This window comes from Cynara cardunculus (genome assembly GCF_001531365.2).
Source record: "Cynara cardunculus var. scolymus isolate 2C chromosome LG 7, CcrdV1, whole genome shotgun sequence".
NCBI classification, from domain to species: Eukaryota; Viridiplantae; Streptophyta; class Magnoliopsida; order Asterales; family Asteraceae; genus Cynara; species Cynara cardunculus.
The window spans coordinates 1,718,885-1,733,059 of NC_037534.1; the positions used below are offsets into that span (position 1 = coordinate 1,718,885).

The following is a 14,175-nucleotide window of genomic DNA, read 5'->3' on the forward strand; positions in this document are numbered from 1 at the left end:
TTCATGATTTTTTTTATTATAGCATTGTACTTTCAGTTTTTCTTATTACAGCAATGTACTTTCAAACTATTTTTATTATGAATTTGTACTTTGAAAGATTTACCCATTGTAGCATTGGGTAACCTTTTGATTTAAATTGTCCATGTAGACGATTGATGGGTAAAAGTGGGAGGGGAGAAGTGCGGAAAGCTATGGTTGTCGTTGAGTGAGGATGGAAGGGATGATGGTCGCCGGTGAAGGAAGGAGAAAGCGAGTCTGAGATGAGTTGTCTCAAAATTCTCTTTTATCCCGAGTGGGAGGGGAGAAGTTTGGGAAGCCATGGCTGTCGGTGAGAGTGAGGATGCAAGGGTGGTGGTCGCCGATGAAGGAAGGACAAAGAGAGTATGAGTTGTACTTTTTATTTTTTTTAATAGAAAAAGTAAAAAAAACAAGGCTATTTTGGTCTTTTTATTCTTAATATAATTGAGTTAACATACTCCCTTAGTGAAAGGGACTCTAGTCGTAACAAAATGTATACGACCAGGACCAAATCCATAATTAATTGAGTTTAGGGACATTAGTCATAATTTTTGACATACCACATGACCAAATCCATAATTCACTATTTGATTAATGAATCGACTATTCAGTCTCTCCATTTCCACTTATTTTTTGCCATATTTTCAAATCAGTTCCCAAACTAGTCATCGTTTATTCAAATGCGTAATTTCTTTAGGAAAATGCATACTTCTTTTACGCAAATATGTATTTTTTTTAATACAAATATGTACTTTTTTACACAAATAATTTAAGCAATAAAGTACACAAATTCAGGATATTTTAGTCATTTATAATTAATACATTACAGGTCCAATATCTATACTATATTATAAAGCATTTGACAAAAACTCTTAAAAATCACTTTTTATGCATAAAATATTGTTTATTAATGCATATTACTTAAAACTTAAGATTACAAGTAGATTGTGCGTAAATACAACTTATTAAAGCTCCATATCTGAATTCGTGTAACTAACTACAAATAAACATAATCAAATACAGGATAAACATTTCATTTTAAATATAAAAAATCTACAATCCAATTAGGATAATCATTGAGTTGTAATATAATACTTAATTATTATMTTTATAAAATDTTATATTATTAAACHAAAAATAAATTATTTCGTTATTAAACTTAAATTAAATTATAATAAAAAATATAAATTAAAAAAATCACATAAAAAATTGATAACTTATAAATAGTTAATTTGATGTTAATATTGATGTATTTTTTTCAAATTTATATTTTATTAAAAAATATAATCATTATTGCTATCCTAAAAACACATAAAATCGTATTATAACATCGACAAAGACAAATAATAAAATATAACATTAAAATCGAGATGTGTCTCGTTGCATTGCGCAAGTACTCTCTAGTATTCAATAAATAAACCAAACAGAGATGCAATTCATTTGACATATTTCATTCAATTTCCTGTCAAACCCGAGTCTTTTTCATTCCAACTCCTTCAATACATTTCATTTATTCCAAAAAATCATCTTGCGAACCAAACATCCCCTTAATTTTTTGGGAAAACGAAAGATTTACAACCCGGGCTCCAATCTATGAATCTCTTCTAACACTGCCACTAGAACCAACCTTGCTAACCATAAAAACAACCACCATTTCCATTCTAATCTGCTCTTTGTTGTTCGGAAAGAATGTTAAACGACCACGAATCAGAGGCCGACGGGTATCGAGCGTGTGGTTTGCTCACATTTGTCCCGTGTTGCTTCGTTACCATCTCTTGATAAAGCTTTGGGTCGTTTTGTAGGGGCACTACATATACTGGGCCCACAACAGGCCCTGGTGCTGCAGCCTGAATTGAACTTTGCAGTTCAGGCTGCAGTGCAATAGGGTTGCATTCCAAATAGGAGGACGGATAATGAACTCTATCGGCTATCTGGCTCTGAAGCTTTTTGATTTGAGCTTCTATGGCACTATTTTCCTCTTTTAGTTCATTCTTCTCAACAGCAACCTGTCCATCATCCATATTCCAAATGAGATATCTCAACGAAAGAAACATGGTCATTGTAACGATCTTTAATCAACGAAAGAAACATGGTCATTGTAACGATCTTTAAAGATTTTGTTTCGCATATTTGCAATATTTCTTTGTGTTTATCGTTAAATCCATGACCTTCTGACAGGTTTTCAAAACGCCTAGATACTTGTCACGAGGTCATGAATTTAAAGGAACACTTGTCGGGATGTCATTTAGCTAAACAACCTTTTGGGAATAGACGTCCCATAGGTGGGATCCCAAGATTTTTCGGGGTGTATAAGGCTGGATGTTTGAAGCTTACGTATCGAGATTCCTCTAAAAGAACAGCGTTCTCCTTCTTGAGAGAGTCAACTTGAGCTATCAGGTCCCGGAGTATCCGAATGGTGTCAGTCAACGCGGAAGACTTTCCACTGTTTTGAGTAGATGGTTCTGAAGCAAATGAAATACGGTTTAAGTACTTGTCTTACTTGTAAATGAACAATCATTCATACTATAATTGCACCAAAGTTCAGCTGGAGAAATATTGTGAGAATATGTGGAACCTCATTAGATTACTTTGCAAACAAAAGCCCTTAAAGACAGCCGGAGGGAGGCTCCAACATATATTGAGAATAATTGGTCCAAGGGGACTTTACCAAACGCTTACTTGGATAAGTGCTTACCGGCAAAATTCAACACTATCACTGACTTACCGTATAAGATTTTAGTCTACCAAAACAGTATCCTATGCAACAATTTATGTAAGCACTAACCATGTTAAGAATCGTTGCTCTCACTTAGTGGGTAAGACTCTCGATCCTTGCCTTCGCTCTTACCGGGTAAGATTCTTGGTCCTAGCCATATGCATCCAGTAAGGTAATGTGACTTGGTAAGCACTTACCAGGGTAAGCGTTTGGTAAATGGCCACCAAGTCTAACCGATGTGGGACTCCAAAAAATACGAAGAGAGAAAATTTAACTCAGATTGAAAGCCACACCTAAAGCTTTGGTGAGCTCTAAAAATAGCTCATTCATATGGTCACGTTTCAACTTCTCCCTCTCAGCTTTATGAATCTTCCTAGGAACCTTTGTGCCATCCTTCTTGCTGAAGGAAGATCTGTGGAGATGCAAGAATAAAAGAGTCAACACAAGAGGATCAAATCTTGGAAAAATGGGGTAAAATTGGTTCATCCATCTCACTGTTTTGTGTACTAACCGAACCAACCAATATACATGGGATCTTTGCATAAATGACCTTAAATGAGAATTCAATTAGGAGGATGACCATCTAAAAAGGTCAGCTCAATGACCTTCATCTAACCTACGCCTAGATGCACCCGTACAAACTTAGGGGTGTTTGGTTGATTTTCCATTAAGACCTGTATGGATAAAGATGTCTGTGTGGATTAATCTGTCCGTAAAGATTGAGAAAGGCTTTTTTGGAGGGTTTTTTCATACATGGAAGGAACATGTTTTCTAATTGGAAGGGGGTTTTAAAGAAAAACTTGGTTTTCTGCATAAAGCTCCCACCTACAAATTTACTGAATAAGCCACTTTTTATATCATTAAGCCACTACCAAACAGTCATGCATAGCTGACCGAACAAGCTACGAGTCCCATTAAACTCATTAAGCTGCTAACAAACAGACGCTTAGAAAAATACTCGAGGGTCCTTTAGCGGACGAGCTTTCGGAGAGGTCATTGAGCTTAATAGACCCAATATACATGTCATTATCATGTGAACGGGTTTTCAAATTCTTTTTTTTCTAACGAATTGCTACAAACAGTTAAGGAAATTTGTTCACAGATGAGCAACTGTCCTTGCAGATGAATGGAATGGGGATTCGATATATCAACCTCATTAAACATGCTTAAATGAATTATTCAACCATGGATTGAAGAAGTAAATATTCACAAATTACCTGCCAACGGATTTCTTCTTTGCCACATTGACATTTTCGTCCATAGATCAAGGATGGCTGAATGGATGAAGCTGAAGTGCTGAACCCTCCAAAAATTTCAATCTCAATGTTCACGTAATGCCCTGGTAGAAACAACTATACAAGCTCAATGATAGTTGAAAGTGACTGGAGCGAATAAAACAGATCATATACAGATATCTAGGGTTTTCGCATGATCCACGATTTTGAGCATCTAATAGCATAACTGTAGAACAATAAACAATTGAAATCTCAAAAATGTTTAGCATGCCAAATTTGAAATCAAAGCTTGCTCCGATTAATGTTTCCCCCAAAATGAGAACACAAAATCCACAAAACCCTAAACATTTGCCTTCTACTTAACTCTTTCGATTCAAAATCATAATTTCCAGTGAAATCAAACACTAGTAGGAGCTCAAATCAACAAAATTCAAACTACGAAACAGCAAATTCTCTCTTGAACTGACCTGAACTGTTACGATATCAGAAAAAATGTCGACCAATTATTTAAGACTAGTTTGTAGATAAGAAGAATTACGAACCTTGGAACAAATTGAAATACGTTCGACGACAAAGTCAAATAGGAAGACAGGAGGTCGTGTGTTTGTGCACGAAGGAGAGATTAGTTATGGAGGATGGCACGCGACGGCGTGTGGCGGGCATCCGCTCTTGATGAGCGGAGGGTCCGGCTATTCGACACGTCACGCGGTCAATGTGGTATTTAAGTCAAAGGCATTGATGGTATTATGTTAAATTTCAACATTTGATTTTTTTTTTAATTATGTTAAATTTTTTTAACTTGAAAAAGAAATAGAGAATGAATAAATATTTAAATTTAAAAAAATATATATTATTTTGGAAATATTTTTACTCCAACAGATTCTTTAGAATGAAGAAAACACGAGAGAATGTAAGAGCATTTCCAACATTTATGTTATAATTTTTTTAAAATAAAATATTAAAAATTAAAATCGATACTATATTATAAAGTAGAGATGGCCAAAAATCGGTCATGGGCTGGGCCGGTCCCAATCGGTCCTAACCTTTCTCATAACCGGCCATAACCGGTCCTGGCGTAACCAGTCCCGGTAGAAAATGATAGGACCGGTCAAGGTACTTCATAACCGGTTATTGGCCGCCGGTCCCGGTCCCAACATGTCCTTGCATTAAAAAATAAGATTTTTTTTATTTTTTTAATGATATATATTTTTAATACATTATAAAATTTACAATTGGGTCACTCAAATACACTTTAAAAATGCGTTTTAATATAATTAAAATTATGTTTTCTTAAAAAAATACATTATAAAATTATTTAAAAATACATTAAATTATTTGAATTTTCGGGCCGGGCCGGTCCATAGTCGGTCCCGGTCGGTCCCGATCCTACGAAACTACCAAAAACCTCAACCGGTCCCCGTTTTCGGTCCCATAACCGGTCTTTATCGGTCCCGGACCGGGCCGGTCCTTTGTCGGTCCCGGTCCTGGTCCTGGGCCGGGCCGATTTGGCTATCTCTATTATAAAACAATTGATAAAAACTCTTAAAAACCATTTTTTATGCATACAATACTGTATATTTATGCATATTACTTAAAATCAAGATTACAAGTAAATTATGTATAAGTACAATTTATTAAAGCTTCATGCTTGAATTAGTGTAACTAACTGTGGATAAACATAATCAAATAAATGATAAACATCTCATTTTAAAAATATAAAAAAATATAAAATATAATTAGGATAATTATTAAGTTCTAATAAAATAATTAATTATCATCTTAAATATTATATTATTAAACCAGATATAAATTACTTCATTATTATTGAACCTAAATTAAATTATAATAAAAAATTAAATTAAAAAATTACGGAATTTTATATAGTTAATTTGATACTATATCAATATATTTTTGTCAAACTTTTATAATATATTCAAATTTATATTTTGTTCAAAATTAAAAACATCTTTGTTTTTTTTTTAAATCACATAAGATCATATTATAACATCGACTGAAATAAATAATAAAATGAAATATTAAAATTAAGATGTATCTCGCTGCATTGCACGAGTACCTTCTAGTATCTAAAAATATATTTATTTATTTAAGCTTCGATGTTAAATGTTTATTTGAAATAAATAATATTTTATTATATGTATAAATTATTTAATAATATAATTAATCTTTCGATCTCCAAAATAAAGAATATGTTGAATATGAATGTAATTTTATTTTATTTTTTAGATTTTGAGTCTTGATTCTCTATTTTGGATAATTTAATAGAATATGTTGGAGATTATCTAATAGACTAAGAGCATCTACAGTCGTTAAGTCATCTATGTTTTTTAAAGGAAAATCGGCTTAAATAGTCATTTTATTCATTCAAATTGATCTCCTAATCATTCATTTTCCGGATTTACCCAAATGTTACTATGTCTGCAATATCCACATCTGCAATATTGTGGATGTGGGTATTGCGGACATAGTGTCATTTGGGTAAACTCATAAGATGAACGACTAGGTGACCAATTTGAATGGGTAAAATGGTTATCTGAGTCAATTTCATTTTCTTAAAATGTCACATTGTCATTTTCTTAAATTAACTGTAACGTTTTATAATTTATTCAGATGACATTTGATTTGATACAATGATGTAAGATCTTTGTATTTCATGAAAGGATTTGGAATTGTGGGAATTTTGAACATCGTCCAACTTTCTTATGAGCACATGAGTAATACTGTATGCAATGTTTGATAAATAATATCGTTAAAATAAATATAAAAAGTTAGGGAACTGTGATTTATTTATTTATAATCTTTTTCGATATACACTGATGTCATAGATTCGTCAAAACCATCATTCATGCGATACTGAGATTTCTACAACACGTGTAATTCGTAGAAACAACTGCTTATTTATTCTTGAGGGGATGTAGTAACTTTCGCACAGTTCCCTTATAGATCAGATCTTACGGAATGCTGCACCATCAAACGAAAGACAAGTGAATGAATGTTACATGATGCTGATGATGATAATAATAACAATAATTTGACTTGTCTGTTCGTACTAAATCATGCATACTCACGTGGAACAGTCAACATTGGGATTTATCGGGACATTGATGACAACTCCACACCTGCGAGGTAGATCAGAAGCGAAATCTTGTTTAATTTGCAACCGAATTGCAGCAGTTTTAGCACAACTACAAGCAGTTTGCCTGTCAAGCCTGGTCGGGGTCTCGACTTGAAGCCTTCTTAGTCCGTTACAACAATTTATTGGGGGGTCTCCACCCGTCTGTAGGTAGACTAAGCATGGTTCGAGCATAACATTAACATCAACACAAGTAATGGCTGCACTTGGCTGCACCATGAACTGGGTCATGGTTAACACTACCAACGCAGCTATTGCAACACCATTCATGTTTGATCTCATTGTATTTAGATTTTAAGTGTAGATGGTATCAAACAAAGCTGTCAAGGTAGATTTATACCGGGAGCAACTGAAGCGTATAGAATAAGAAGATAAGGGTTCAATCGGTGGTGTCAGTACTTCTAATTGTCTTTTAGTCATGAAAACACGACAGGTGTGAGATATATTCATTCATAAGTCATGTTTATCAGCTTTAAGACGTATATATCCAGTATGACACATGCATAACGTCTATTTTTAGTTACACGTTTAAAAAATAGCAAATTCACGCATACTTAAAGACGTCTTCCAACCCCTTTCTGTTTGAGTTGCTTTTTTGCATCATGATCGATATTTTGCAATAATTTACCACACAACGAAAAAGAGCAGCTGTATGATCTATATCATGTTTACTTGGCAGATAAAATATTCAACCCTAAACAAATTTACGAATCAAAAACAAAATTACGAAAAAAAGAACTAATGTTATCGCTCTATCGTTAGGTGTGAAAAAAATCCCATAACTTTGTGATGATAAGCAGTTATACGTAGGAGAATTCTGTTAATTTTTTTAATAAAACATGGATGCACGAGAAAACGTAGATTGGGACGTTGTAAAACCAAAACAATCATGAACGAACGTGCTTTTTAATTAAGATGGGCATGTTTGGAAAAACTTTGCTTTATGCATAAAGCCCCCAGAAGCTTATTAAACAAGCAATTTTTTATACCATTAAGTTATAACCAAATAGTCATGTATAGTTGACCGTATAAGTTGCGAGTTCTATTAAGCCCATTAGAGTGCTAACAAACAAAACCTCATTTCACTTCTGAATGATATGAGATCATGCCGAAGTTTAAAAATAGCAGAGGCAAGTATGGTACGATAATCATGTTTTTTTTCCCTTTCATATATCATGTACCAACCAATTATAATTAGTATGTAAAATGTTATACACGTATCAAGCAACCATAATTGGTACCAACTTTTTTCGGTAACATCGTAAAAATTAAAGTTACAAATTTATTTAAGTGACGTTTACCAATTAGATCTAGATTGCAATAAAACCATCAACAATTGAAATAACATGTATCAATAATTTTAAATAGTGTGCTATTGTCGTCGTACACGACCACTAATACCATGTATCAATAATTTTAAATAGTTGGTACGGTACTATCAACCAATTAAATTGGTACCAACTAAATTAGTTGCAAGAATCTGGGTTGTCTTGTATGAAATTGACACCCTAAACTAGGGGGGCTCATGGTTGCGTTGATCGGGTTGAAAACATTTGAACAACCAAACCCAATGTCTGTAGTTTGAAAAATCTCAATCCAACCTAACCCAACATAAACCGTACGAGTTGGTCAGGTTGATGTTTTAGTACAATGAAATATTCTCTTAACTTATATATGTTGTTTTCTTTACTCATAATTCATTTTTCATAATCAATCATTTGATACATATTATCCATACTTCTTATATAAGTATATATTATATTCAACTATTTTTCTCAATTGACATATATATGTTCACATTTATATAAAAATGAGTTATATAGAGATCAAGAAGAGATTCAATATATATATATATGTATATAAAGAGGTACTACGTCGTAATATATATATAATTATTAAGAGTTTAGTTTTAACTTCTTAACAATTTTCTATCGTTATTTAAGTATGGTACAATTTGGGTAAGTTAACGAAAATGTTAATATGAATTTTACAAGTTTTGAACATCCGTACCCTAAACATATGAATATGTTTACAAAATACCGTCGTATAGCACATGTTCGAGAAGTGTAGATATTTTTGAAGGAATATCGATAAGAGTATCGTTGATGGGACAATAACTCTCGACGCCATAGCCAAAACCAGGGAAAAGAGGGAGGAGTTTTTCGCAAGTTTCGTCTATTCATAATTTCGAGATTTAGGGGTTCTATAGGAGCAAAATGGTAGTGGTAATGGCTTGGAATGGTTATATGCTTCCTCCTCAGACGGAAGGTATAGTTACAGCTCCTACACGGCGGTTTGTCGGTCGCCGGAAACTCTGTTTCGACGGAATTTCCTCCGTCTGTTCTTCGTCCGACACGCATCATGACGATGGCTCCATTTCGCCTCGTCCTCGCCTTTTCACCAAAACGTAATGTATCGATATTCATACTCTTTAATTACTTATAGCTGCTATTTCAACAAAACATGTGTTGGTATTCATTGATTGCTTGTTTTTGGGGGATTGTTGTGGTTTATGTAACTGGGGTTTTGTTACTGAGAAGTGATATAATGGAAGGGGTGGATAAGGGTAGTAATTGTAAGATACAGGTGATAACAAATTGATTCTTCTCCCACAATTCTACAGCTTTATTCAAGAACAAAGAGGCCTTAAATAGCCTTTACACTCGATGGAAAAACGAAAAATACTGAAAAATCATAACAGCCCCTAATTCTCGTTCAACACGATGACTAAGACTGAGTAAACAGGGTAACACTACTGATACTTGGCTTGGGCCTTATTTCAAACAAACTAAAAACAGAAATGGGCTAACCCAACATAGTAAACAGCCCAATAAATTCCTTCCCTTAAACAAGCAAGCATTAAGCTGCTTGTTTAACATCTTGCACCCCAATTTCCTTCCTGATAAACTCAAAGACTGTCAACTTCAATGGCTTGGTCATGAGATCTGCTAACTGCTCCTCTGAACTACAAAACTTCAATTGAATAACATCTTTGTTCACCAACTCTCTAATGTAATGAAACCGTACATCAATATGCTTTGTTCTTCGATGCATTACCGGGTTCTTTGACAACTTTATGGCTGAACTGTTGTCACACATAACCTCCACTGTTCCAGCTTTTTCTTCAAGCAAACCTTTCAGCCATACACAATGGCACGCACACGTTGTGGCCGCAACGTATTCTGCTTCGGTTGTTGACAACGTGACTACTTCTTGCTTACGTGAACTCCAACATACTGCAGCACCATTAAACAAACAAACGTACCCAGAGGTGCTTTTCCGATCCTCTAGATCACGTGCATAATTGCTGTCGGTAAACACCCTCAGCTTCTGACTTTTATCCTTCCCGTAATACAACCCATAATTTATAGTTCCTTTTATATATCTTAGTACTCGCTTTGCCACAACCATGTGTTCTTCTTTAGGTTTAGCCATAAATCTCGATAACAAGCTGACCACATACATTAAATCTGGACGTGTCACTGTTAAATACATGAGACTTCCTATGAGACTCATATACTTGGTGTTGTTTACGTCCTTTCCTGCTGTGAGCTTCATAAGCTTGGTACCCGGAACAATTGGATTCTTCACATCGTTTACTTCCCACATTTTGAACCGTTTTAAGACTTCCCTTGCATATGGCGATTGGCACAATGAGATTCCTTCTGACTTACTTCCACACCAAGGAAGAATTTCATCTTCCCTAAGTCGGTCATTTCGAATTCACGTTGCATAGACCTTTTAAATGACTCACACATCACAAGATCATTTCCAGTATAGATCAAATCATCAACGTATAGGCTAACAATGATGACTTTATTCCATACCTTCTTTATAAATAGTGTGTGATCATGACAACTCTTCTTGACCCCTTCACGTATGAAATAACCTTCAATTCGATTAAACCAAGCTCGGGGAGCTTGTTTTAATCCATACAACGCACGTTTTAACCTGTATATTTTAGCTTCCTCTCCTTTCTTTATGAACCCCTTCAGTTGAGTGACATGCACCACTTCCTTGAGCTCACCATTCAAGAATGCGCTTTTGACATCTAATTGATACACCGTCCAATTTCTTTGCGCAACCACTGCTATTAAGGTTCTGATCGTGTCCCACCGTGCTACTGGAGCGAACACCTCATAATAATCTACKCCTTCCCGTTGGGCATAACCTTTGACTACTAACCTCGCCTTGTACTTGTCAACCTTCCCAAGTTCGTTTAGTTTTGTCTTGTACAACCATTTTGCTCCTATAGGCTTCGTTCCAGCTGGAGGATCAACCAATTCCCAAGTATGGTTCCTTTCTATAGCAGTCATCTCGGCATTCATTGCTTGTACCCATTTTTCATCTTCATTAAATGGGTCTTCATTAAATGGGTCTTGATTAAATGGGTCTTGATTAAATGGGTCTTGATCTGTATAATAGTCATCCATCCACACAGGTGGTTTTCGTGTGCGAGTGGAAGACTCAGGTTGAGTAGTCGGTACACTTTGATCCTGTGAATTTCTTGTGGTAGCCGAGACTGGACTGTTAGAAGCATTATGAGTATTTTGAATTTGTGATGTACCTCGACCTGGTGAACATGCTTCATCTTCAGAATTCTGTGTATTGTTGGGAGTGTTTGGTGAATCTTCTACATCTTCATTTTCATGTTGACTCCCTTGAACCTTTTCATCATCTTCTATGATGAACTCTTCTGCTTTATGATTTTCTTTAGACCAATCCCAAGTTGCATCCTCATCGAATATTACGTCTCKGCTGATTACAATTTTCTTACTTGATGGGTCATACAAACGATAGGCTTTTGATTCTTGGCTAACACCAAGAAATACACACTTGTGACTCCTTGCATCCAGTTTGGTTCGTATTTGAGCAGGTATATGGACATGCCCTATGCATCCAAATACCTTAAAATGATCAACATTTGGTTTCGACCTTGTCCAAAACTCTTCTGGTACCTTTTCATCAAGACTCCTGCTCATACACCTGTTTAACACATGGCATGCCCACTTTGCTGCTTCTGCCCAAAAGTATTTAGGCATTGATTTTTCAGCTAATAAACACCGAACCATGTTCATTAAGGTCAGGTTTCGTCGCTCTGCAACCCCATTTTGTTGTGGGGTGTAGACGGCTGTAAGCAGCCTTTTAATACCTTGAGCTTCACAAAACTTATTAAAGGAATTCGAGGTGAACTCACCTCCTCTATCGCTTCTCAAACACTTGATATTCATGCCAGTTTCTTTTTCCACAGAATTTTTGAAGTTTTTAAATGTTTCAAAACTTTCATTTTTCTGTGATAAGAAATAAACCCAAGACTTTCGTGTGTAATCATCGATAAACACAAGTATGTACCTTTTTCCACTGGTTGAGACAGGAGCGATGGGTCCACACAAGTCTGTGTGTATTAATTGCAGCTTCTCTGTTGCACGCCAATTGCTCTTCTTAGGTATTGCCTCTCTCTTTTGTTTTCCGATGGCACAAGTCTCACACACAACGTGTTTTTCTGCAACTGCGGGTAGACCTTTTACCATGCTTTTGTATAACATGGTTCTAATGGCTTTGTGATTGACGYGTCCAAACCTCTTATGCCATAGTTGGGTCTTAGAATCRTCACTGACTTGTAGACACTTCAATTTTTGAGACTGCAATGAGGCATTAACAGGAAACATCCTGTTCTTTGTCATGTTGGATGTAATGATCAAACCCTTTTGGGGGTGAAAAACCTTACAAACACCACCTTGAATAACAAAGGTCAAGGACTTTTCTTGAAGCTGCCCAATACTAATGAGATTTGATGTTAGTAAAGGTACATAATAAACATCCGTAATGATATGTGTTATACCGTTCATAGTCAATCGAACATCACCCTTTCCTTTGACTTCCAATATGTGGTCATTTCCCAATATGACCTTGTGTTGATACGTCTCATCTATGCGAATAAACCATTCCTTAATACTCGTCATGTGGTTTGAACAAGCTGAGTCTAGAAACCAGAATCCCTCCTTACCGTGCTTGTCTTCACTCACTGCTGCCGTTAGTATTTTGGTTTCCTTTTCGTATCCTTCAACATCAACTGAAGCCATCAACAAAAGTTCTTCATTGTCTTCAAATTCTGCATAGTTTACCAGACGGGCATCATTTGAACATTCATATTGGAAATGCCCTAACTGATGACATTTATAGCATTCAATCTGAGACTTGTCAAATCTAGGCCTATTCTTATTTTGTGATCTTCCTCGGCCACGCCCTCTTCCTCTATTGGAGTTCCCTCTTCCCCGGCCTCTTCCACGTCCAGTATTTTGATCATTTTCAACCTTTAGAACTTGTTCATCATTTACTTTTCTTCTGATCTTTTGTTCATGAATCAGTAAAGAACTTTGAAGTTCATCTACTGTCATGGTATCAAGATCCCTTGATTCTTCTATGGTACAAACCACAAAGTTGAAACTTTTTGTCATGGTTCTTAGCACTTTCTCTACAATCTTTACATCACTCATATCTTCACCAGCATTCCGCATATCATTTGCAATAACCATGACTCGTCCAAGGTAATCAGTAACTGTTTCTCCAACTTTCATCTCCAACGTCTCGAAATCCCTTCGCAGCCGCTGCAATTGAGCTCTTGTTACTCTATCATTGCCCTGATATTTGATCTTCATAGCATCCCATATCTGTTTAGACGTCTGCTTCTGTATGATTGTCTTCAAAATCGATTTGTCTATCGATTGAAACAGATAATTACAAGCTTTTAAGTCCTTAAGCTTGTTCTCCTCGTAGTGTTTTTGTTGCGTCCCTGTTGCCTGATCCCCCGGCTTGATTACTTGGTACCCTTCATCTACCACTCGCCAGTATTCTCTTGATCGGAGAAGGGTCTCCATTACCATACTCCAATGATCGTAGTCTCCGTCGAATTTGGGTACACTGGGGCCATGAAACTGTCCTGTTTCCTCCCCCATAACAGCGATTGCTTGAATACTCTCGGGAACTCTCGTGAAAGGAATTACGCTCTGATACCACTTGTAAGATACAGGTGATAACAAATTGATTCTTCTCCC

The 14,175-nt window shown here is 35.7% G+C and overlaps 3 protein-coding genes across 4 annotated transcripts in view; 1 reads left to right on the forward strand and 2 right to left on the reverse strand.

Annotated features, from left to right (window-relative positions):
• Nucleotides 1-1,575: 1,575 nt before the first annotated feature.
• Nucleotides 1,576-4,569, reverse strand: LOC112515560 (transcription factor bHLH47-like). 2 transcript variants are annotated; one of them, XM_025122450.1, is made up of 5 exons: nucleotides 4,512-4,569; nucleotides 3,952-4,073; nucleotides 3,028-3,146; nucleotides 2,353-2,480; nucleotides 1,576-2,024 (listed from the first exon to the last, which is right to left on the reverse strand). In XM_025122450.1, the coding sequence occupies exons 2-5, from the start codon at nucleotides 3,993-3,995 to the stop codon at nucleotides 1,680-1,682; spliced, it is 636 nt and encodes a 211-aa protein (XP_024978218.1). In that variant the 5' UTR covers nucleotides 3,996-4,073; nucleotides 4,512-4,569; the 3' UTR covers nucleotides 1,576-1,679. The 2 variants fall into 2 exon arrangements, with proteins under 2 accessions (XP_024978218.1, XP_024978217.1); XM_025122449.1 differs by having other exon boundaries at nucleotides 4,437-4,519.
• Nucleotides 4,570-6,748: 2,179 nt separating this feature from the next.
• Nucleotides 6,749-7,416, reverse strand: LOC112516008 (non-specific lipid-transfer protein AP10-like). Its single transcript, XM_025123018.1, has 2 exons — nucleotides 7,056-7,416; nucleotides 6,749-6,948 (listed from the first exon to the last, which is right to left on the reverse strand). The coding sequence occupies exons 1-2, from the start codon at nucleotides 7,400-7,402 to the stop codon at nucleotides 6,939-6,941; spliced, it is 357 nt and encodes a 118-aa protein (XP_024978786.1). The 5' UTR covers nucleotides 7,403-7,416; the 3' UTR covers nucleotides 6,749-6,938.
• Nucleotides 7,417-9,225: 1,809 nt separating this feature from the next.
• The window catches only part of LOC112515391 (protease Do-like 8, chloroplastic), a 15,408-nt gene continuing 10,458 nt past the window's right edge, over nucleotides 9,226-14,175 (forward strand). The window contains exon 1 of the mRNA XM_025122184.1: nucleotides 9,226-9,527. Within this exon, the coding sequence (XP_024977952.1) occupies nucleotides 9,337-9,527 (191 nt within the window). The 5' untranslated portion in view covers nucleotides 9,226-9,336. The remainder of the gene's footprint in view (nucleotides 9,528-14,175) is intronic.

Bases quoted from the DNA above. Each gene is read 5' to 3' on its own strand.
- LOC112515560 (XM_025122450.1), bottom strand. From the start codon at position 3,995: ATGGACGAAAATGTCAATGTGGCAAAGAAGAAATCCGTTGGCAG. The intron at 3,147-3,951 runs GTAATTTGTGAA...GCATCTCCACAG, and splicing joins AAGAAGAAATCCGTTGGCAG to ATCTTCCTTCAGCAAGAAGG. The intron at 2,025-2,352 runs GTAAGCTTCAAA...GATGATGGACAG, and splicing joins TTTTAGAGGAATCTCGATAC to GTTGCTGTTGAGAAGAATGA.
- LOC112516008 (XM_025123018.1), bottom strand. From the start codon at position 7,402: ATGAGATCAAACATGAATGGTGTTGCAATAGCTGCGTTGGTAGTGTTA.